Source organism: Mytilus edulis, chromosome 7 (genome assembly GCF_963676685.1).
Source record: "Mytilus edulis chromosome 7, xbMytEdul2.2, whole genome shotgun sequence".
Taxonomy (NCBI): Eukaryota; Metazoa; Mollusca; class Bivalvia; order Mytilida; family Mytilidae; genus Mytilus; species Mytilus edulis.
Window position 1 is genome coordinate 49,304,301 of NC_092350.1, and position 25,524 is coordinate 49,329,824.

Here is a 25,524-nt window from a genome sequence, read left to right on the forward strand (position 1 = left end):
TTTATGGGATTCAAAACATACAAATGAATTGTTACAAAAATCTTCTTTTTAAAAAATTTCAACGATTTACATAACATCTAACATGCATGTAAACATATGCAGCAATTACTGTATTTGCTAATCTTGATCCACATTATGTGTTTAAAATAGTTCTTTGTTACCAGGGCGCTATTTCTTTGAACGGGATTTTAGGGGAAACTACTTCAGGAAAAAATAATCCTAGGAAAATTAATAAGAACGAGTTAAAGCTACAGTTTACACAATGAATGACATGGAAAAAGTTTTAAAAAAAAATGATTTGAATATTCTGTCATAGGAGAATTGCCAGTAACGAAATTTCATTTTTACTGTGGTTCGTTTTTTCGTGTTTTTCTTCTTCTTTGTAATTGTATCTAAGTTTGAATTAAATGTTAAATTTACATCTATATTTTAGTTACAAACCCAGAATATTGTGTCGCTGCAAGAGTTCAGCACAATGGCTATCTTGAAAGATTTCCCATCAGATGTAATGAAAAACTCCCAGGTCTATGCATGACTCCATCATATAGTCCACATGATGGTTCCACTGGAAGAGAAATGTTAACCTCCCAAGCTCCAACTGGGGAGCCAAAGACAGAACAAAAGGGAAATAATATGATATCAAAAGATCAATATGAAGTGACTGCTGGTCAGTTTTCGAGTAAAAGTAAGTTTTAATGTTATTCTTGGGAAGCTATTATTTGATTTTATGGGTGAGGGGAGGATTATTATTAGTGTATCTTTACTTTCTTTATATAAATTGTCATCCTGCCTTTTTTTCTATTTTATCTATTTATCTTCGACTTTGAGGATCATTGCATATTTGGTTAAATTTTAAGCATTAATGTAATCTAACATTAAGGAAAACACAATTACTGTACAGTAGTTATATATGTGTCAGCTTACGCAAAAGAAAAGCATGAACAGTTTTAGCAGGAAAAGTTTACCTTTAGGGCATATGATACAGTATCAGGGGAATTAATGACATTGTTATCCTAAAATGATATTGTTGGCGACGTAAAACTGCTGCATTTCGAGAAAATATGCATTTTAGAGTGATTGAATTCATAAGCTTGCAAAGAGTGAATCGCACCCTCTTCTCAGAATTACATTTGAATTGATACTGAATGAATAAATCACCGTGGGATTAAAACTGTATCGGATATGCCTTTAAAAGGTCTTTTTGTCATACAGTTTTCAACATTTTCGGTTCTTATCTATATTTGACCTCTATATATTCGGCTGTTACCGACGCTGATGGAGGTAAATTCAGAAATAGAAATTATAAAGTGTTGCTATCTTATTTTCGACAATATATATGCAGGACTCAAATCTGTGGTGGGTTCCAAAACTATGGCAAATTCCTAATCTATGGCAAATGTGACGTCATGCCATCCAAAATCTATGGTCGATTTTTACTATACCAATCTATGGCGGATTTTTGTTGTTTCCAAATCTATGGCAAAGTTTGAGCCATCTATTGCAGATTCTTATCTATCCAAATCTATGGCAGATTTTCACCATTCTAATCTATGGCAAGTTTTGTAATTTCCTAATCTATGACGGATTGTTGTTGTTTCCAAATCAATGGCAAATTTACGGCAAATGAGAAACAGTGCAGTACAGACCAATGACTTGTCTTAAACAAGTGGAAATGTACGTGAGCATGTCAATAAACATTCCATAATGGTCAACCAAATCGTGATGGCAACCAACATATTTCGAAACTAATCAAATTCATATACCTTTATACAAACTTCAGAATTGAAATATACCCTTTCTAATCTCTGCATGGAATTGTTTGACCTGTTCATTAAACCAACAAGTAAGTCTTCTAACAAACAAGTAGGCAGTTTGTTTTATGCAAAAGAAATCAATAAAAATTCAGAAGGGTTCTGCTGAACCCGGTGCCTCGCCTACTTTACGAATCTAATAATTGGTATCTGGTAATTTGATCTTTCGCTTTATAAATAAATGCCTTCATTTGGAGTGTTGTTCAAATTTATGGGTTCCATCATGTTATATGACGTTATGAAAAAGATCTGCCATAGATTTGGAGAAAACAAAAAACTGCCATAGATTTGATTTGTTTGACGTTTGTAACGTCACATTTGCCATAGATTAGGAATCTGCCATAGATTTGGAACCCGCCATAGATTTGAGTCCTACATACATAAGAGAGATAAATGTTATAGAACAGCCATTGCATAACAATAATATACAAGGAAATGTCCAACATAAAAACATTATTATTTTAATCATATTGTGTCATAGGTCCAATTTATTCGTTCAGTGTATCTTTTGTTTTTGTTAATATGTTTCTTTAATTGAGTTTAACCTTTTATAGTTTGCTGGCCCAAGACCACAATTAATGACCCCACTTTTCGAATATAGTTCCCTTTAATTTAAGTGTATTTCTTCTTAAATTTTTTTCTTTCCTTTTCTCAAACATTTCTTAGCTTTTATAAGGTGGAAATGAAAGAAGAGAGGTGAAATAATTTTTTAGATGTTTTATTTTAACTGATTTTGATATGGAAAGAGTGATTAGGTCAGGTGCAAAAAGGTGATATTTACAGTTTTCGGAACATCTCTTGACTTGTCCATAGGGGTATGGATGTGTATTGGCTAAATTTGTAAGTTGTAAACATGCAATGTTTCTGAAACGTGGACATATTTTTGGACTTGTACTGTACATTACACACACAAAAGATCTGCCAAAAAGAACAGTTCAATTTTTTTTTATGAGACAAAACGTTATAAAGAACTAATAGAGGAATTAATTGTGGTCTAGGGCCTGCTGTTCGGTGTGAGAGAAGCCTGGTGTTAAAGGTCGTACTTTGACCTATAATTATTTAACTTTTACACATTGTGTTTTGGGTTGAGATTTGACGCTCATATCACATCTTATTATTTATAGTTCCATACAAAATAAGTATCTTGCAGATTTGTTTCATATTGGATTACTTTTTACACATTGTGTCTTAAACGTTTGATAGATAAACTCATCAAAGATACCTGGATTGAAATTTTGTATTAGTGACAGGCGCGCGTTTGGAGAGTTGGCATTCATACCACATCTTCTTATGTCTAATTAAATAGGAAATCAGTTTAGTTTTGATCATTATAAAACTATCTTGCAGATTTGATTCGTATTGGATTGATAGCTGTATCAAGTCTGACATTTCTAGTGGTTCTTGCAATAATTATTGTGTGCATAAGGTTTGTATAATATGATCATTTTATTAAATATTAAACACATAAATGGTTCTAGTAAACGACTCTACTGAACATTAAAAGTTAAAACATATTAGATATTTTAATTCCAACTTATTAGTAAGGGCAAAGAAAAGGCTTATAAAGTCATATATGGATTTGAAAACTAGTAAACTGTACGATAAAAAGGTATATCAAAAATGCCGAACTCATAATGTAAATTCAAAAAGGCAAAGTCCACAATAACCGACAAAACAAAGTATTGACGTGGTACAAGAAATGTTGAAGAAAATTGTAGTTTAAACCTGACGAACTGCAAACGAACTACACAAAGGTAGTCGCTGGATTATGAAACTTGCACATGTTTCAAAAAATATCTATTCCAAAATCTATTATTACTTAGGTATGTGACAAAACGGATAATAATTTCAGATAATAAGAATGAATATACCAGTAAATGATAGAGTAAATTGTATTGTGAAAATAAAGATGTGGTACGGTTGCCAATGGAACATTTCTAAATGACATAGAATTTAGCACCAATGAGCAAGCTACAAAATGAGTAATTATTATATATAATTGAGAAACCGTATCACTGTCAGTAACAACCGATATATTCGGTTTCTTATACAATACAACAACAAGACATAAATAATAAAGAGGACAATACAACAATACAACTCACAGAGTAACCGACAAGACCTGAATCAAACGAAAAACGAACATCAAACTATAAACAATATCCAGAAAATCTCAAGAATAAGCAACATAAATCCTACCGAAAAAGCTGGATGAGCGAACCAATTTTTGACCTTCCACGAGGTTGTATATCCGCATATATACATTTTATCTTTTGTTTGATGATGTCACTTGTTGTGTGTCCCTTATTAATTTCCATTGTTGATGAAACTGAATTTTGATAAAATTGCTTATCAACAGAACGAATAGGAAAAAGTATATAAAATCAATATCCACACATTGACTAGAAAAGGTTCTCTCGATCTTGTTTCTTCTTTAACTTACATGACTGGACTAAAGCGTGTTGTTAATTTTTTTGTGTTTATTGTAATAATCATTTTATTATTATATTCATTATTCTTCATATCGTCCATTTATAGTATTTTCTCAAGGAGCACAGAAAGTAAAATCGCAAAACTACCAAACTCTGAGGAAAATCAAAACGGAATGTCCCTTATAAAATGGCAAAATCAAAAGCTCAATCACATCAAACGAATGGATAACAACTGTCATATACCTGATTTGGTACAGACATTTTCTTATATGTAGAAAATGGTGGACTGAACCTGGTTTGATAGCTAGCATAATCTCTCACTTGTATTACAGTCGCATAAAATTCCATTATATTGCCAACGATGTTGGTACAAAACAAACAGACATCATAGGTAAAAATATTAAAATAGGGGTACAGCAGTCAATATTGTGTTATAATCTTAATCACTATAAAAACAAACGAAATATTAAACAAAGAAACAAATAAAGCACAAATGAAAAATAAAAATACAAGAATTTACCAAAAAGAAACAAATGTATACCATAACACGTTATATAGATGATAAACAACGTCAGTAGTGCCCATAATCTAAACTTTAAGACCGTCGGGTATTATTTTTGAAGTTGATATAGAATATAAAACAAGGATTTGGTATCCTGCGATGATTTTTGTTTTAAAAAGGTTGAGACGTTCTTTGACATTCCCTTGGTTCACAGAGTCTGAGTAGCAGCTACAAGCTCTTGAATATCAAATAAGTCTGGAAATGTATATTCCATACGCAGGTGAAGTTGATATATTGCTACTAAGGGGGGGGGGAATTGATTATTTATATATGAAAAGAAATTTGTAAAGTGATACTTTTCTCAATTAAAAGATTTTGATTTTACTGTTTTGTTTTTTGTTTCGGTTTTTTTATCCTTAATTTTTTATCCCAAATGAATCATGCTTATTTTGAGCTTCACAAGCTTTTGGTTGGATAAAACTTACACGTGACATGTGTACTGAATCAATAAATCTAAATGCAAATGATATTTCATAGGTTTTGTCAATTGTAGAATGAAGAGACTACCTGCAAATTCTCAAAATCATTCAGCGCCTAGAAAGGATGTGGTTTATGCAAAGGTTGAAAAGGTAACTAATCGAAAAGGAAGCACCAATCAAACAGCAGTGCCCTCTACATCAGAGGACACATACGATCACATAGACCATCGTCGTAATCGAGAAAACCCAGACGGAAGTACGTATGACACAATGGAGAATGTAAGAATTGAGGAAGAAAACAAATACGAAATTTCAAACGAATCAGAAATGGGAGAGCAGTTGTTTATTTGCCATTCCATGGGTTACAGTCAAGTCAGTGAGGTTGTTGACACATCATAAAGTAAAGACTTATAAACTGAGTTTAATTATTGAATGTAGTATCAAATTGTTTTGGAGGATATCCATATCTTGTGATAGAAAAAAATATTTACTGTCTATTATATTATAGTAATTTCAAGAGTTGTAAGCAATTTGTTCTTTCTTTGGATGTCAATAAGAAATACAAGCATCTTTAAAGATTTAATACAATTTATGAACCATATCAATTTAGAAATTATTCCATTTAATGAATTGTATTTTCTTTTTATTCAAGTAAATACGAGTGTATATCAGAATATTGTTCATTATGTACATATTTCAGTTGTGTTGATATACAATACTAATGTCACACGCAAAGGGCATGTCTATCTTTAGGATGATTATATCATATGTTATAAGCAAACACTTATATGAACCCAAGCAGACGAATTCATATGTAATTCTAAAAATAAGTTTGAAGTATTTACATGCTCTGCAATCGATTTTAAGAGTATGTTCCCGTCTTACAGAAATTTCTATGAATTCGTCATGTCAAGACGTCTATCACAGAACGATTTAAAAAATATATATGCTGAACAATGATCAGAACTGTTTGATACATAATTCATCCGTTTACAGTTAACTAACAAAATGATAAATTAGCTGCAAAAATTCAAATTGGTATGTTTATGGGACAAGTTAGCCACATATAATAATAATAACAGGCTTTCAGGTACACTGTATAGGTGAAGGAACTTGAAGGTTATAATTAACATGGTTAAATTATATGAAACATATATTAATGACTGTCACTTTTGTGAAATACATAATATTCCAAAACGCGTAAAGATTAATTCTTATGAAAATCTATTTAAATTTTTGTCTCCAAGAACAATTATTAAAAAAACGGGGTTTTTATGATAAGTAAAAGATGTTTTGTTTTATAGAATAGACTCATCTGGGTAAAAAATATTTAACGCTAAAGCAAAATTTTGCAGGGAAACATACCTTTTCGAAATTAAAGCAGGGTTGTGAATTGAAGTGTATTACATACATCCCATCCCATCGAAACAACGAGATTGAGAAACATACCGATAAATGAGAGATTTCGTCCGATTTGTTATCTATTCTTCGAGATTCTTACCACGATGTACTATGCGCAAACCTTTAAAATCATGTTATATTGAATGAATATGCAAACGTGAAAAGGGTGGTTGATATGCCAAAATGTAGAATTTTAACTAAATTTAAATGTTATATATATAACGCCTTTATTCATGATAATGTAGTTTAATTTACCACCTCTATCATGTATTACATGTATGTGCAGTTATCTATTTTGTACATATAATCCCGTTACACAGTCTTGTCTGGTTGGGTTTCCTAATAAATTATATATGTCTGTTTCACATTGGTTTTTTTTCTCTAGATCTTCATCTTTTGTAATGATAATATATGTACAACTTTCAAAATAAAAGTACCATATATCTTTTTCTCATTTTAGATTAAAAAATTAAAACGCTTGTTAATGAATGTGAAATAGAATTTTTACAGTAAAACATATTATTCCTGAATTCATTGCCTTAAATTAGGAGCTTATCTTGTTTAGTTAATATAATGTCGTCAAGAATAAATAACACCCAAAATGTTGAAACATGTTTTTAGTTCATGCTGTGTCAATTGTTGAATTTTGACTTTTTGTAATTTGAATATACGTACGTTTCAGTGTGCCACAAATCAAATGTGAGAAATCGGTGAACATTCATTTAATAGTAAATGCCCCTTTAAAAAAACAAATTAAGTTAAAAAAAAAAACCTTCTCTGCTGTTACAGACTATCAATATTTTGAATGGGTTTGATCATGGTGAATGTCAAATACCTCAGTATGTGGAACATAAAATAATGAGCAACATATTATAGACTAGATAAATCAATTTAAAAATCCATTAAATACTTTAAGATACAATATTTTTTTTAAGTAATTTTGTGGACTTTGTTGCATGTGTAGCTTTTATTCCTATTATTAAAAAAATTATTAAAAAAGGAAAATAAGGGAGAAAATGCATTTTATTTAATTAAGGTTTTGTTTATTTTTTCATATTTGTTATGTTTTATTAGTTTGTTTTCTGATAATTTTTGCTTTGTAGGGGAGGGGTCACTGGATGTTTTTGAAACAAACAGGTTTTTTTTTAATTTTCTTTAAATGACATTAGATTGTACATTTCTATGTTAAACATTGTCGGAATATCCGTGAAGTTATAAATTGCATGTAATACAATAAAACAAACTACTTAAATTCGCCATAATCGCAAAGGTGTACGCACGAAGACCGTATGAATCACATGTTTTCTGAATAAATTATATATTTAAACCTTGATCTTTTTTACAGGTAAATTTCATCTCTCATGTATTATTCCGGACACGAGAAAAAGTACATGCGAACATTGTTTTAAGCATATGATTATCAAACATTTTAACCTGAAAATTACATATAGGCCTAGTGTAAAGCTTATAGGTTTATGAGTGTACATCTAATCTAAGTGATGACAAAAAGACGGATGTAGCTGTCAATATGTAAAGTATTATGTGAAAGTGGTACTTTCTCAATTGCTTCCGTAGTAATGACAAGTATTGAGAGTTCAACGATTGTGTGTCGTTTATATTGTAATTTGTGAGCCATGTTTGCCCATTAAAGATGTAACGAGTCATGAATTTTTTGTGGAGCCTCACTATTTTCTGTGTATATATAGTTGATTCTGAAGGTAAGTCTTGACGATTTAAATGCATGATATATAATGCCTTAACCTTCGTGGAATCTTGTCATATATTTCTCCAACTTAATATCTTAGGCTACAAGTATTTGTATTCTTACCCCTGTTCAACCTATTTCAAAGGGATTACTGTCAATAGAACCACTCGTACAAATAAAGAGTAGTGATTATTAAAGCAAAACGATGGAGATGTTGATTCTAGCTTGTTGCCTTGCACATGATAAGTCAGCATCAAGCGCTGAAAGTTTTAAGTCTAGCGTTTAGGGCTTGATATGTTAAGTTCAGTGTCGCATCCAACGCTGGAAATACCAAATCCTACGCTGTAGATGTAAACTAAATCGTGAAAGAAAATTCAAACTTTAATTAAAATTTGTAAAACAAATAATTCAATCACGACAACAATCAGATATTGTTCCGGAAGCGTCAATGTTCAACCGTTTCCAAGCAAATGTAACCCGGTAATCCCGTTCTCAATCCGCTTCTGATCCAATTTGTAATTTTCGCCTGGTAAAATTGACCGAGTCTGTCACGACGGTGCCCCGATTCTACCGAATGTAATACGACAGAGATCATACAGTGACCAGAAAGTGGACCGACGCTGACGGAAGTTATCCGTTTGATAACTGTCGGCTTACTCGGAATGATCAGGTACTGTCGGAACGCAATCCTAACACGGTCCATTCTATCGCATTGCAAACGACTTTGTCTGGTCTCAGTCGTATTGTATTCTCTAATTGTCGGGACTCTGACGTGAGTATCATTGACGAATTTCGTATTAATAACGGGACTGTTCCGGAACAGTTTCGGAAAAAACGGTTCGCAATTTACCAGATCTGAATGCAATCTGGACTCAATCGGCAGAAAAACAGCAAAGAAAAATTTCTCATGATCATTCCCGTTCTACAGGACACCGTCCAGAATACACAGAACATTGTTAGGATTTTGATCCGATACATCAGAGTCTGTCACGACATAGGCACGATTTTAATCCGACTAGACAAAATCGGCTGAGTTTCCACGAATGTTACGGGATGCACCTAACTGTCGGGGTGCTTCGCCGAACTATTCAGACCCAATCCGACCCGTAGGAATCTGTTACGATCTTACACGACTGCGTTCAGACAATTCCAGATAATTGAGGATAGTAATCCGACTTTTTCACTTTCCGTGTCGTATCGCTGTCTGATCTCAAACGGGAGCAATAATCGGCAATGTGTGAACCCCGCATTATGCAGTACTTGACCTTTTACTCTCTCAAGCACTGATTTTGCAATGTACAGTGCTAGACATGCCATTTATGGACGTTGTTGCACATGATTTTAAATCCCCAGATTATTTAGATTAACAGCTTATGCTATATGTCTACAGCTATCTACTTTATAATTACGGCTCTCGAATTTACATGTCAATGTTAATACAAAATCAATAAAATAAGGGGTGAGATGTTTATCGCTATATGTTTTAATATGTCTACAGTGTAGTAGCGGTTTGGTGTAGATTTTCGGTGGATATCTCTATATCTTCCTCTCTACTTTATTTCTACTTTTCAAACATCATAAACGCTGGATGTTTCGTCATAAGCGCTTGACTTTAAGGGTGTACTAAGTTGAAATTAAAAGCAGGGTTTCCGCTGGCGGTCGCCATTTTCGCAATTTGCGAAAAAATAATAATTGTGGCGATAAAAATTCGTCATTTGCGAAAGAATTTGGCGATAAAAATATATACAACGATTCATTTTCCTCCATCTTGTTTATTTACTTTTTTCGAGTTTCTCGGACTTTACCTGATCAGACAATACTCGGAATTTATCTTGACCTTATTAAGATTTTGACAGAAAATCAATAATCAGCTGATTGCATTTTATAGCTATCGACAAAAAAAGATTAATTAATAAAGGTGTTGATTAAATTGTTTGACAAAATGATCTGGTTAAATGGCTTCCACTAAATGTCACATACAGAATTTATTTACCACTTTGCGACGCACGTGTTTGGAGCAAACTTTTGACGTCTCCTCTCCTCTTAAAAATAGTTCAGAAAAGAAAGATGTTGGGACGAAAAATGTTCAAAAGCAAGAAAAATCTCTGATTTAAAACTTTAATTATCCTTTGACTTTAATATACGTAATTGATTAGGGAGACTACTTTAAAGTCGTTTGAGTGACACACGTGTTTCAAGCATAGTTTTACGTCTCAACTTTTTCATAACGATGGTCAATGAAAGAAAACTGTCGTTATGAAGAAATCTATCCAAAAGGTTGAAACAACCCCTCGAATGAGAGTAACCCTTTAATGTACTGACTACAAATGAAATGAGGCCTCAATTTCATATGATAAAAGCTTTTGTTTTGTTGTAAAAAACACTTCTTAGTATAAAATGACCAACACATGTCCATTAATCTTGTTATATTCCAGGACTTATATCTTCTTTATTATTAAAGTATAGTGGGCCCCTCTTTAGGAAAGTTGTTTAAAACACAATAAATATTTTTCCCTTTTAAGTTAAAAAAAATTCTGTTGTTTTAAAGTAAATGTTTAGTGTTTATTCATTAAAATGTAGATTCTAAAATAAGTTTGAGAGAATAGTCATAATAACAATTGGGCAAAATCTTCTTATTTAAGGGGAAAAGGGGGGTAGATAAAAGGTAAATTTTAAACGAAAAATATATTTATGTTACTTGGCGAAAAAAATAATAAAGTGGCGAAAAATATATTGTTTTGGCGAAAGAGGTGGCGAAAAAAATAATTGACCCAGGGGAAACCCTGATTAAAAGAATTAAAAATTAATGCTTAAAGTTATTAGAACAATACTCAAGGAAAAAAATAAGCTCCTTATCGAGATATTTTTTTTTAAATGGTTAGAAAAAGGCTGACACTGACTTTTACTTTAAACTTTCATTCATGTTTGACAAACGTTTAACAATTATATTGTGTAACCATTCCATTTATAAGAAATACATGGAAAACATACTATCATTTCCTTAAAATTGTTATATTTAAGATGATAAATTGAAAGATGAAAGCACGTCTTCTTAAAAGACAAATAAATGTCTCATACATCTGTCATATAAACATTTATCTTCTTTTAATATATCTATATAAAATGTTACGCCAATAATACTCTTGTAGTCAACACTTATATTTTGACAGGAAAGATCATCAATACGTTCTGTTTCTGTAAATTTACTGATTGTTTAATGGGGAATTATTCAAATCAATTAGATTTCGTATTCCCAGGAAAAGGTACCTCACTATATATGAGATGACCTAAGCCGTATTACAAATTTTTGATATCAGTGCTTTTCAACATCGTATTTCATTCAGCCTTGTAACTGGTTTAATTAGTGCACCACTAATGAGTCTAATGTAGACAACATGCGCGTTTGACACAATAAATTATAAGCGTGGTTTGTTTTATAAATGTATTCGTCTATAAATACACTTCTTTGGTGACTAAGATTTAAATAGGATATTTCAGTATTTGGCAAAGAGTGGGATTTATGTCCTGATCCTCAAATTTATTGTTTCAAAACTGAAGAAATCAAATCATTCTTCATATTTGAATTTACGTATTAGGTTTGACGCATGAGTTCTTTCTTTTCTAGTTTATTGACTTCTTCCAAAGGTCATTTTTTTGTAAAAAGTTTAAAAGATCTAACTGTCCAATCGACAGTGTCTGGTTGTTTCAAAGGTCATAGTTGTAAAGTTTATATTAGGAACACACAGAATCATACATTAAGTCCAATTTTCTCCATGACATTTCATGACTTTTATCGTCTTGTGTTTCAAAACGTTGTCAATCCTTTACAGTAAAGAGCAATGAGGCATTTATCACAAATGACAGTTTCACATGGATGCAGGCAAAATCAAGTTGTAAGCTGATTGGACAAGATAGTAATGTGAAAACAGCATCTGATATGATACAGGCAGTATGGATAGACGCAACGGCTACTTATTCCCCATGGATAGAATACTTAGGTATGTTCGCATTAAATTTTCTCAATGACCAGGAATTTCACAAAGTCCTACTACAAATGAAAGAACGTTTCGGGTGATGTTGTTAATAAAACTACTGCAAAAAATTAAATAAAAAAAAACGAACTGCGAGGAAAGCTTAAAAAGGAAATTCCTTAATCAAATGACAAAATCAAAACCTCAAACACATTAAACGAATGGATGACAACTGTTATATTCCTGACTTGGTACATTCATTTTCTAATTACGAAAATGGTTGAGTTAACCATGTTTTATAGCTAGCTCAACCTCCCACCTGAATGATAGTCGCATTAGATTTCATTATATAGAGAACGATGTGTGAACAAAACAAACAGACATTATAGGTAAATAAAAATGGGAGTAAAGCAGAACAGATCAGTGCAAGGGCGAAAAATATGCGAAAACTGAAGAAATAAGCACTCGAAACAACCTAAGCTACTATGGGAAAATTTGTATTATTAAGTCTGCTAATATCAAATGAATTTCAGAGGATTTTGAAACATGAATATAAATTATTTGTCGTCAGTTAAATGTCATTTTGAATAAAGATTCTTTGAAAATAAATTAAAACAGAAACTGTATTGAGGAGCCTAATTCTTTGTTTTTTCATCAGGTTGCTTTCAAGTGAACAGACAAAAAAAGGCGTTTTCGTACGTAACAGCAGGAAAACAAGTCCATGAGTGTTTGAAAATTTGCAGTGATTATCAGTATATTGGAGTCCAGGTAGTCTGACTTAAATAACATGATAAGGATTGATTTAAGTAATAAAGTTAAAGTAAATATCCAATAGATATATACCGCTGTAGGTGGACAATGAGTTCTTGTCTGTAGCCTACGCTCACAGTCGGAAACCTGGTTGAAATAGAACAAAAGAATCGAAGCTCTTTGTTAGAGAAGGCGATAAATGTGTACTGTATTGTTTACTATAGTGACAAAAATTTTAAAAGTTAATAGAAACAAACAAAATTACAATTTTCTTTTCAATTACGAGGTCTTTTATTTTAAAAACACCATTTGCATAAGTTTTCAATTTATCAAGTACATAGTTAAGCAGAACAATTAAATTTCAAGTCGACGATATGGGTATCTTTCAAGTTGGATGAAGAAAATGCATAACCTCCGATTTTTTTGAAAAAATTACCACGGACGGAAAACATATCTATCTATTAGTTCAAAAATTTTCGTGTCTGCCCTTCCATTATGTGACTCAAGAAAAAAATCCAAAAAATGGGTAACAATTGTATCGAAAAGAGAAAATCGAGTGCACCTTTTTATGTTAGGGCGTGTTTGAGTTGAATATTTTGTCTTGCTATCGTACAAAGTAAGATTATTTCATGCATTGTCTCGCTTCAGATTCTATTATTTTTATATATCAAAGCTACAGATTGACTTTATAACACAAAGAAATAACAGTACTAAAAGATGAAATATATGGGTCAAGTGAAATACCTATCTAATGAGTCACAAAAACAAAGAAGGTGTGTTCGAATAGCTATTTTTTACTGAAAGTACTTGACGACAGTCTTACAAGTTGGATGATGAAAATGCATATCTTTGAAAAAATCTATTTTTTTGTGTGTGAAAAGTAGGGTTTATAGTCTTTATACACTAACAAAATCTAGTCTGCCCTTCCACGAAATTTTTAATTAGAATTTTTTTGGATGTTTATGAATTTTCGAAAATTCCTCCTGACAACCGATCAGACAATAGTTTTAAGTTGAAACAATGCAGACACGATCATTAACTGATGCTCATTAGCTAGTTGATACATTTGTCTTTTAAAATAAAACTGACATATAAGGATCGTAATGGTACAATGTGGATAAATTTATCGGTTTCCATGAGCAAAATTGGTAGCGCTTCATCCCTACAATGGCTTCCATTTCTACGATTGTGAAAATGAACTGGCGTAATGGGGAGATAATTCTGACGAAGTAAAATCCTGACTGCTCAGTAATTAGTATTTCGGTATTGGGAAGACTTATAGTAAACCTCACATACATTGCCACTTACAAAAAGGTCAGTTGTTTAGAAACTAAGGTTCAAACTCCCTCGGAAAAGGTTTAACTAGCTTTTAATGTTTAGTAAAAAAAAAATCATTTAACTCTTCACGTTTTTCTTGTCTGATAATCCTTGGATGTCAAATATTGGTTTGACCATTTCTGATGAAGATCAATATAAAAAAGCGCATCGGACGCATACATTTTATTAAGTGTTAATTCCATATTTGTTTTACAGAGTTTAATTGTAGAAATTATATACAAAATTATATAACTTTTTAAAACTTAATGAATATATTTTCCTCATGCAAAACACTGATTCCTTGTTAAGCTTTTATTGTACCTTTTGCCCGTTTTGGTTGATAAGGTTTCAAGGCTCTTCAACTTCGAACTTTATTTGAACTTTTTAACTTACGTATGAAACGTTTAAAGGAATAAAATACCATCGGTGCATGTATATCAGACTATACAAATCGAGTCTACCAATTATGCCTCATAATAAAGATTTTTCTATTTGTTCTACAGTAGGGGCTTAACATTTGTTTTTCTGACTTCTTTGTATTAATAAATGATCACGTTATTAATCAAGGACCGGCAAAATAGAAATTGCCCATTTCCAAAAAAAAATATAAATCAAAAACGCGTCTTATTCACCGAAAGAAATTACACACTTAAGACGCTTTATGTCTGTACCAAGTCAGGGATATGACAGTTGTTATCCATTCGTTTGGTATGTTTGAACTTTGAATATTATCATTTGATTACGGGCTTTCCGATTTTAATTTCCTTGCAGGTCGGTAATTTTATTATTTTGACATGTTTACTACATTCCATTTAGGCTTTGAGTAAGAAATAAAAGATTCTGCAAGGCATTTTTAAATAATTAGAAAAATAAAAGTTGGTCAAATATGAGAATATACGGAGATGTATACAATATTCTATGCATCGTATTACAGCAAACAAGATGTATTTGCCCGTTATCGGATTCTATGGTAGAAATTAATGATCAAAGATGTGAATCGATGTCATGTGTTCAAGACAATGATGGTTTGTGTGTCGATGATAATGAAGAAGTTATGTATGCTGTATATAAAAAAGGTTTGTTCACTACTCACAGCTACCACAAAACATATACAATTATATAAAAAATAAAACATATGACGTATTGCAAAATATTGAATAAAAAGTATTCGCCAAACTTCGTTAAAAGCGAGTTCAAAATTATTCGTTTTTAATTCATTAAATGTAGTAGATCATATTCAAAACTAGTAAAAACAGATTTGTTTTTATGTGGTATCAGTGTGTATTTTAACACTATTGTAATACACTTACAATCCTGAACTCAACTCTCCAAAAAAATACACTTGTTTATACCAAACTCTTCTTAACACAATACACTGCTTCTTAAGTTGACACTCGTGAAAACCTATAGTTAATCTAACAAATTTCTTATTCTTAAAATAGTCGGTGTAGACAATTTCACTGTACTTATTATTTCCTTCAGCGATCTTATAATATCGTATTTATGGTATTCCATATACAACGGTAAGGACAGTTAGGACAGTCTAACCTTTCTTTAGAATTGTCATATCACTGTTTTAACAGAGAACTCCTGGGACCACGTTTACAGTAGAACTATCCAAAAGTATTCTAAGGTTCAACTGTAAAAATATGTGATAGCATTTTCCGAAAAACTTTTATAGGGGGTTAAATTGTACAAAAAAGAATATATTATAATTCTGATGACATGACGACAATTTGAATTAAAAAAATGAAATATTGAATTATCTCAAATATTCAGAACGAATTGTCTTACATAGTTTTATTTTCCTACAGTGCAAAATAAATGATTTACTGATTAATTGTTATAGTATCAATTGAAGCAGAGGTAGGAATAGGGGACTGCTTGACAGTGGTAGAGAACAATCCTGGGACAGACTTTTATTGGGCAAGTCGCTGTGATTTAAGATTATACCAAGTTTGTGAACATGGTAAGAGCAATATCGAATTATTAAAGCAATTACTAATTGAAAATAAGAGGCCAACTCTTTTAAATCCATGAAGGCTAAGTATTTTACTCCATGATTTACCCTAAAATTACTATATTATTTTTAGTTTTTTATTTATTCATTTCATTTTATTTTATTTTATTTTATTTTATTTTTTTTTGGGGGGGGGGGTGCTCTGAGAATGATTAACGTGGTATCAGTTTTGTGTTCTATGTTGTGTTTTGAAGATTATTGTCTGTCTTGTCGTTGTTTTGCTTCTTTTTTCCATTGCAATGTCAGAACTTCGATTTATACTTCGAATATCCTTCGGATTTTTTTTACGTGCTAGCTTGGCTTTTATATTATTTGCCCCTCTTGTTGAACTGTCTGTATAGTATAACATTGAGAAAGGAAATGGTGAATGTGTCTTTATGCATATTATACCCTTAACGTAACGGTACCCAAATTGCACCGAGTACCCAAATAGTACCACCTTTTTAGCAAAAATAGCAGCAATAACTTTACAAGATTTCCTAAAGACTAAATAATTTGTATTTTTATGATTTGATACTATGCACGTCTTTCAACATCGGTAAAACTATTTAGATATACACAAAACGTTCACAGTATTTTTCAACAGATGAAGTGTTTACTGAAAAAGCAAAATGTACGGAATCGTCGCCATGCGACGTTATCAAAACGTCATCTTTTGAAAATTATCCATGTCGTAAAAAAAGGGAGAGCAAACATGGACTAATATCAAATTGTTCAAAATAATTGAAGAAATTAAACAAAAGCTCTGTTATTCGACTTTTGACGATGCGAATTTAAGCATGGAGGAACTTTCGATACTCCTCATTACAGAACCATTGATGGTTTGGAGGTCAGTTCAGGCCAATTTTTCTATGATTCCATATGGATTCAAAATAAATTGGTGAAACCATATAGTAAATAATGATACATCTCCAAATAAACACATAATGAAAATATTTGTCTGAAGCATAAATAAACGTAGGTTAAAAAAACTGTCAAAATAGGCGTAATTTGGGTGCCCTCACGTTATATATCGGCGTACGAAAAATCGTCAGTTGTTAAATATAAATTAAAAGATGTGGTATGAGTTACAGTGAGACAACTCTCCATCCAAGGTCACATTTTTTTTATTATTATACTACGTTATAGAAATAAACAAGACTGGCATACAAAAGGCGGAGACGATTCGTGATTTATGGACACTGTCTCATAAGCACTGTTCCAGTGGCAAACTAGGATTGTATTCTGTTACCAGTCTGCAGAAGCTGCAGCTTTTAAGCGATACCTATTATTGGCTTGGGGATATCAGACGTCCTACATATACTTTTTACAGCGGTATGTTATTTTTGTAATTATATTAAAAGAATAGGATTTCAGTTTTAAGATATGTCATTGAATGAACTTTTTAAATGATTCAAAGTTACAAACAAAAGAAATTGAATATAACGCTATAAACAATTAGTACATCTAACGGTTTTTTCATGATTTACCTTCAGAAGAAACATTCAAACCATGCAATTTGAATGATAACGAATCTAATTACCAAAATCGTATGAAAAAGATTCATTTACCCAGTGCTTTAAAAGCTATAACCTTTCATAAACATTTTGCGGCTGAAGTGTCTTTCATGGTTTCCTTCAACAGGAACAAAAATTAAAAATATTTTCCTTTGCAACTGGTAAGTAAATGTGGGTGTATCAATTGTACGTCATTAATTTAAATCAAGTACATCATATTCACTGTTTTGGTTTTTTAAATTTAAAAACAAATCCAATTAGGTGTGCAATTCTGCAATTGGTTTTTCATTATGTTTGCCAATTCTCAAAGACTCTTCTTCAACAGAAGTTTGAAGGTGAACTTCTTGTATCTTTATAAATTTGCAACATTTTTGACCTTCCTCGATTATGATACCTTCGAATGAGACTTATGACCAAATTCGCATTTGCCAAAATTGAGTTGCTTAGTTTTGGCTGATGCGTTATGGCACGGTCTGGTATATTTGTCTTCATCGTATGATTTGATATGACGAACCTTGGAATCTGATGTCGTTTTTAAAGAAAATGACATGCTTAATGAAAAATAACAGTCACCTCCTTTGTGTCGTATATAAACTTAAGTTTGCAAAATCTATAACTGTACTACAAATTCAAGATAATCTTTTCTCAAGAAAAATAATATACAATTACTGTCTTTTGATGAGGTGAATATGTGGTTTTATTGACTTTTGAAAAACTGATATTCACTGAGGCCAACGGCCGAAGTGAATATCAGTTTTTCAAAAGTCAATTAAACCACTTATTTACCGAAACAAAAGACAGCTTATTGTTTTATTCCATATTCCGAGAGAAATGTTTGTAACTGAAATTATTTACCAAAACCAATTGTACATCAAACGTTTTTTACCAAAATTAAACATGTAAAAGCACGCGACGTTTTGCGCGGTGAATATACATTTTCCGCAGCTGAATATGCTTATTTATTCAAAATCCCTTTCATATAGGAAACCTACTAAAGTTTTAGCAATATAGATTTGGTGTATAAATATTCAAAATATTTTTAAGACATAACAAATTCACGAGATCACTGTGTAGCTGCCACAATAGACAGAAGTGGTAACCTAAAAAGATATGTAGAAGATTGTACGAAATCATTGCCAGCGTTATGCAGTAACCCAGATGTAATTCCTACAGGTGGTTTAGATGTAGAACGTGGTATGTAAGATAATTAAATAAAACAATATTGATACGACAAATTGTTTATACAATCGAATGTTACAAGACTTATAAAAAAGTAGAAAACGAATCACCAGAAAATGTATTTTGTCACCAATAACCCCAATGACTGTGCTACAACAATAATGAAAATAACATACAAATCATTATAAAATATTATATTACACAATTTTCATACAGCATTAACCTCTTCGATAAATCACTACGGTCATATGTGATCTTTGTCACGACATCAAGTTAATCTATACGCTTATATTATTTAAAGAAAAAGCAAATGAGGTAAAAAAAACAAAAACTCCGCAAAATGTACTACTATGTTCACAATTGCCGTATGCAAGACGTAGGTACAAATACGAAATAATTCTGCTTATATTTTGTGTTAGACCAATAAATAAAATAATGATGTAAGCTTTTACATGTGGTGTTTACTTTGTAGATCATATTACCCTAATAGTTGTTCTTATATCAGTAGTAGTTTTTGCTGGATTAGTAATTGTCCTTTTATGTATGAGGTAAGTACAAACCCGAGCAGTAGATGTATTGTGATGTCTGACTATAGGATTGTAAAATCAATTTACATACTGTTGGTTGTCCAAGTCAGTAAATGTCTGAATTTTATTAAGGATTTTGAAGTTTAGATGTGATTGTATTTTGTTTTCAAATCCGACGACGATGCATTTTTGATATCTTTATAATAATGAGAATGGAATACTTTTCTGATATATATGCTTCTTGTATTCATTTTCCTATTGTCATATTTTGATTTTGCAAGTGACGCATACTGAACATGGAATAGGAGACGTTTAATTTGTTGACATACTTGGTTTTGCCTAGTTTGGAGGTCAAGCATATTTTTTGTATTTAAATTTTTAAATTAAAATTTGATTTTTAGAGTTTTTACATCTTCATCTACGTAATTCCTCTGAACTTCATTATGTTGAAGATTAAAAGAAATCATTTGAATACGTTTTATTACAGTGAGTTGACTGTTAGTGTTGCTCTCCACCAATTGCAACTCATTCAAAATTTTGACCAAATTGCAATTTGTTTTATTAAACCAAATTGTTCAACTGGTCAGAATATTGAACAAATTGTTCAGTCAAAATGTGAAAGTGCAAGGTGATAAAATAAAATATACTTACAATCCTATAAGACTTTAACTCCACTTTAATGATGTTGTGACAAAAATTAGTTTATCAGTTTGTATAGTTATATTATATTCATTTCCATGCTGAAGGGGAACTGTTTATTTTGAATTGCTATTAAATTGTCCAAACTAAGCTTTCATATAGTTTTTCTTTCTAAAAGTATTCTATATTTATAAGAATCAGATATCATTTTATATAAAACATCATATATTCAGTAAAATATGTGTGAAATAACAATATGCTATTGATAAGTTTTCAGGGGAGATAACCTAAAATATTATTCTTTTGAATAAAGACTTTTTGAAAGAAAAGTTATTATCTCCCCATGGAAACTTCCTACAAACATATATTGCAATTTTACACATATTTTACTGAATATGAAATGTTTTAATTCATATAATGTCTGATTCTCATAAAATATGTGTAAAATTGCAATATATGTTTGTAGGAAGTTTCCATGGGGGAGATAATAACTTTTCTTTCAAAAAGTCTTTATTCAAAAGATATGTAATTGTAACTTTTTTACTCAAGAAAGACTAAAGTTTATACCTGATCATATATATAAAAACAAAAATACTGTAAGCTTGTCAAATTTAATGAGTAGTCAAGATAAGTATGTACTTGTTGGGTTGGCAAAATTTTGCAAAATTGTTATGTCTGTATTTAAATGATAATATATGGATATTACCCTTTCATCTGCATACACCTACTTCATATGTATATATGTTAGTTCATGCATACTATTGTTTGTTAAATTTATTGTACTATTATGCCTCATGTGAGGCCTTTAGTGAAATAAAAAGTTTCAAAGTTTCAAGAATAATATTTTAGGTTATCTCCCCTGAAAACTTATCAATAGCATATTGTTATTTCACACATATTTCACTGAATATATGATGTTTTATTTAAAATGATATCTGATTCTTATAAATATAGAATAATTTAAGAAAGAAAAACTATATGAAAGCTTAGTTTGGACAATTTAATAGCAATTCAAAATAAACAGTTCCCCTTCAGCATGGAAATGACTATAATATAACTATACACACTGATAAACTAATTTTGTCACAACATCATTATAGTGGAGTTAAAAGTCTTATAGGATTGTAAGTATGTTTTATTTTATCACCTTGCACTTTCATGACTTGGCTGTGGTTTTTCTACAGCAGTTGGTTCAAATTTCTGACCAGTTGAACAATTTGATTTTAAAAAAACAAATTGCAATTTGGTCAAAATTTTGAATGAGTTGCAATTGGTGGAGAGCAACACTAACAGTCAACTCACTGTAATTAGTTGTGCGTATATAGACAAACCTGCCGTTGTTTGAGCAGTATCGTATAAACTCGTATTGTCATATAAAGAGTAAGATCATATAACCCATCCGGATCAATTGTGATTATCCAGGTCTTTAGTCGAATTACATGTTGCTTACTTTGCAACTTTTCTTGTATAGTTTTGTATTTTATGTGCAGTATCCTTGTTTTTGGGGTCATGGAAAATCTTACTAGATGAAAAACAACACTAATTTCAACAACGAATACATCAAAGATGTGATAACAGCAAAAGTTTGGTGGATACATATTCTAACTGACAGTAGATATACCAATGTGATTGTGCACAACTATTGGTCGATTTCTTATCTAGCATCAAGGGTTGTTATTTTGCTGCATGTTTGACGTAATAAAAAGTGATACTGAGAAATGTAAAACAAAAATATGTATTAGCTTTATATATATATCTGCTTGTTCTTACTGTTATACGAACTCGGACATCTACATTTGATAATTGTTAAAGACTCATTTAAATCAAATTGCCCACTAGGTCTATATATTTAATTTTATGTACCATCACCCTTTAGTCTAACATCCACCAATCCATGACTACATTACTATATATATTAAATTCAGCCATTTTGTCTTCAGTTAAAATAGTGATAATTATACCTTAAGCTGGCTTGTGCTGAAAATTGCAACATATCGTTAATTGGATAAAGAACGGACTGGTTCACAGTGTTCCGACAGCACAAAACAGGTATTTACGATAGGTGAAATCTCTTTCATTTCAAGTTAAACAAGCTTTGTAGAATAAAATATATTTTGAAGGGGTTCGACTGTTAAAATAGGTCCAGAAGTAACCATTTCATACAAAAATGTACCAAATATTTATCACATTGTGAAAGAAACATCTACGCGTAAGAACTATTTAAAACCTGCTGATCTGTCACCACTAATTGATGTATCCTATCACCTGATAATTTCTTTTTTAATATATGCATTACATGATCTCGAGGGTAGCCTTTAAAATTGTTAAAAACAAAATTTGGAATCAATTGTCAGAGTTCGTATATTATATATGCAAAGTTACTATACAAACAAACTAATGCTTTGATTGAAAAATCTAAATTCTAATAATTTGTTTTAGGGCATTAAAGAACGTAAACGGAGAGCATGATACCATTGATAAAATAAAGCTTGATAACAACAATTCAGCTAACATATTTTAAAGATATGAATAAATCTAATATATATCTTAACTTATTATTTTATTTTAGGATAAAAAAGAATCATTCACACCGCCTCCATTCGAAACATCCTCCTTCAAAGATTATAGATTGTGATAAAGCAAATGCTGAAATCAGAAAGCCAGATACAGATCTCAAGCAAAACTCAAACATTTACAGTGTACAGACACAATCGGAATATGACCACATTAATCATTGCAAAAAGGGGACAGAAAATAAAAATGGAAATATATATGACACTACGAATGCTATTGAAGAATGTGAAGACTCATATGATCATACAAATACAAAGGACCCTGAAAAAAAGTTTGCTGTTAGCTCGGGAGATTATGTGCAAATATCAGTTCGTATAAACGAGGTGTCTCCCTTATGAAGTGTATCTGTATTTTAATGATACAAAGTATACAAACATATCGAAACATTTCTTAAGTATCATGTTGATGACTGTATACTTTATGTTATCAGTTTGGGCCGCTTGGCTCTGATTGGTTTATTACAAGGGCATTTAATAGATTATTAACCCTGACCAAAACGAGACGTTTTACAGCTTCATTTGATAAATATGGTTTCCAACGATATTCTTTTATACATATTATACCCAAGTGTTAAATACACTTTTTATTGATGTTGGCATATTCTTGTGTTTAACTGAAAATTTAAATACTAACATTGAACACGAAAAAGTATTCATACAAGATACACAATTATATAAAACTGGAAGCTTTGCATCGTCTGTCAAAAATACCATATGTGGTCCTGACTGCCCTTTAAAAGTATTAAAAGTACGCAAACTTTAAAAAAAAAAATTGGTTTTATAACTGTCAGTAATATGACGCGCAGTATTATTCTTTGCTTTTATATTCATCTATATTGAAGGATGATTTTGTTTGATATACATGTATAATGATAAAAGCACTTAATTTTCTATCATTATAACCTTTATTATCGTTTAACCTTAAACGTTGGTGTGAATCATAACAAGGGGACATTTGTCATTTCTCTTTTTAAATTCCTTAGAATCAATGAATTATTAAAAGCGTAATCTTGCAAATCATAACAAAGGTTTTGTTATTACTTCATGTTTAATCAATAGTCCACTATTTAATTACAATCGATGCCATTTGGAAGACAAAATAATCGTAATAGGTTTAAGATATACGATACAATCATATCACCCCCCCCCCCCCCCCCCCCCATTACAAGAGTTAAGCATGATGTTCATTCTTTTATTTGCGCTCATTTAAACAGGACCAGTGTCCTAACAAATAGAAGGTAAACTGTTGAAAACATGTATACACTTTGGATAATATTAAAATAGCATGTATTAGCTTTATTCTTCAATATGTAATTCATACATTCAATGATTCAGCTCAAGACGACAATGCGCATTGGTTTTTTTTTCAATTCTCGAATATTCTTTTTTATGCCAAATATTAATCAATTAACAACCGATTTTTAATCAACCGGAAAAAACTTTCTCGTACATAAAACAAATGTTTAAAAAAGGATCAAATACATTGACGACGGTAAATCTACTATACAGCGATATGCCTGAAAAAATTACAGAATAATCAACTTTATTTATCATATGGTTTAGAAGTCATATCTGATCCCTTGTGTATCAGTTAACTAGAAATCTTTCTTTTGTTTATGAAAGGCGCTGTTTTTTTTTTATGGAAACGTTTCCTCGATAATGCCAAAATACAGAAAACGATTTTCAGTGGACTTATATTTATCTATATAAACACGATGGCTGACACTAGTTGAGTAGGAACAGCTTATCCGTCCAGTGGACTTGACTTTTTTTGATTGAAATTTCTGTATATTGATGCATAGACTGTTTGATTTTGATCAGGTAATGCATGGTAAAAGTTAAAATAATTTAATTTACACTATTTTGGAAATATATAAAGGTGGATTATAAATCGTATATCTATAGCCATGTGTACAATTTATGTTATCTAACAGATATGTCAAAAAATGAATCCTGGTATATTTGATGAGAATTGTAACAAAAACATTTGACGAACATTTTTTGTTCGACAAGAACTTAACAACTGTATTTATTGATTTATTACCATTCTAATGATGAGCATGAACAATAGTTACTTGTTTGTTTTAATTCAACACGGTATACTCAAAATGATATGTTTTCTCTTATTTTGCATTGATTGCTTTTATTTAAAGTTAAAAATAGAGTGTTTTTATGAGCAAGGCCTCCGTATTTCAAATAAACACACATGACCAAAAAAATCAAATACGGATATAAAAGAGGGACGAAAGATACCAGAGGGACAGTCATACTCATAAATCGGAAATAAACTGACAACGCCATGGCTAAAAATGAAAAAGACCAACAGACAAACAATAGTACACATGACACAACATAGAAAACTAAAGAATAAGCAACACGAACCCCACCAAAAACTAGGGGTGATTTCAGGTGCTCCGGAAGGGTAATCATGCAGATCCTGTTCCCGTCGTGTTGCTCATGTTATAACAAATCCGGTAAATAGTCTAATTCGGTAGGTCACATTCATGAAAGAGAAGGGGATTGAAGTTACGACGAACCGACGAACATCAATAACAAATATCAATCTGTAATAATGCTGCCCGCTAGCTTTAAAATCAGGTATAATCCACCATATTTTTCATAATTAAACGTCTTTACAAAAGCAGAAATATGAAAGTTGTTTTCCATTTGTGTGTTGTGATTGAGCTTTTGATTATTCAATTAGATAAGGGACTATTTGTTT

At 31.2% G+C, this 25,524-nt stretch overlaps 2 protein-coding genes across 4 annotated transcripts in view; both read left to right on the forward strand.

Moving 5' to 3' along the window:
* Nucleotides 1–8,290, forward strand: part of LOC139481688 (uncharacterized) — a 39,397-nt gene extending 31,107 nt beyond the window's left edge. The window contains exons 11-13 of the mRNA XM_071265152.1: nt 434–685; nt 3,159–3,237; nt 5,299–8,290. Of these exons, the coding sequence (XP_071121253.1) occupies nt 434–685; nt 3,159–3,237; nt 5,299–5,623 (656 nt within the window). The 3' untranslated portion in view covers nt 5,624–8,290. The remainder of the gene's footprint in view (nt 1–433; nt 686–3,158; nt 3,238–5,298) is intronic.
* On the forward strand, nt 8,207–24,911 carry LOC139481691 (uncharacterized). Of its 3 annotated transcripts, XR_011654663.1 has the most exons (10): nt 8,207–8,343; nt 12,161–12,328; nt 12,960–13,069; nt 15,303–15,444; nt 16,218–16,337; nt 17,517–17,702; nt 18,929–19,078; nt 19,536–19,611; nt 22,170–22,278; nt 22,799–23,829. XR_011654663.1 is itself a non-coding variant. In XM_071265154.1 (9 exons), exons 1-9 carry the CDS (start codon nt 8,289–8,291, stop codon nt 23,139–23,141), a joined length of 1,350 nt encoding a protein of 449 aa, XP_071121255.1. In that variant the 5' UTR covers nt 8,207–8,288; the 3' UTR covers nt 23,142–24,911. The 3 variants fall into 3 exon arrangements, 2 of the variants coding, with proteins under 2 accessions (XP_071121255.1, XP_071121256.1); XM_071265154.1 differs by lacking the exon at nt 22,170–22,278 and having other exon boundaries at nt 22,799–24,911; XM_071265155.1 differs by lacking the exon at nt 22,799–23,829 and having other exon boundaries at nt 22,170–22,279.
* The last annotated feature ends 613 nt before the right edge of the window (nt 24,912–25,524 follow it).

Bases quoted from the DNA above. Each gene is read 5' to 3' on its own strand.
- LOC139481691 (XM_071265154.1), top strand. From the start codon at position 8,289: ATGAATTTTTTGTGGAGCCTCACTATTTTCTGTGTATATATAGTTGAT. The intron at 8,344-12,160 runs GTAAGTCTTGAC...AATCCTTTACAG, and splicing joins ATATATAGTTGATTCTGAAG to TAAAGAGCAATGAGGCATTT. The intron at 19,079-19,535 runs GTATGTAAGATA...TTTACTTTGTAG, and splicing joins TGGTTTAGATGTAGAACGTG to ATCATATTACCCTAATAGTT.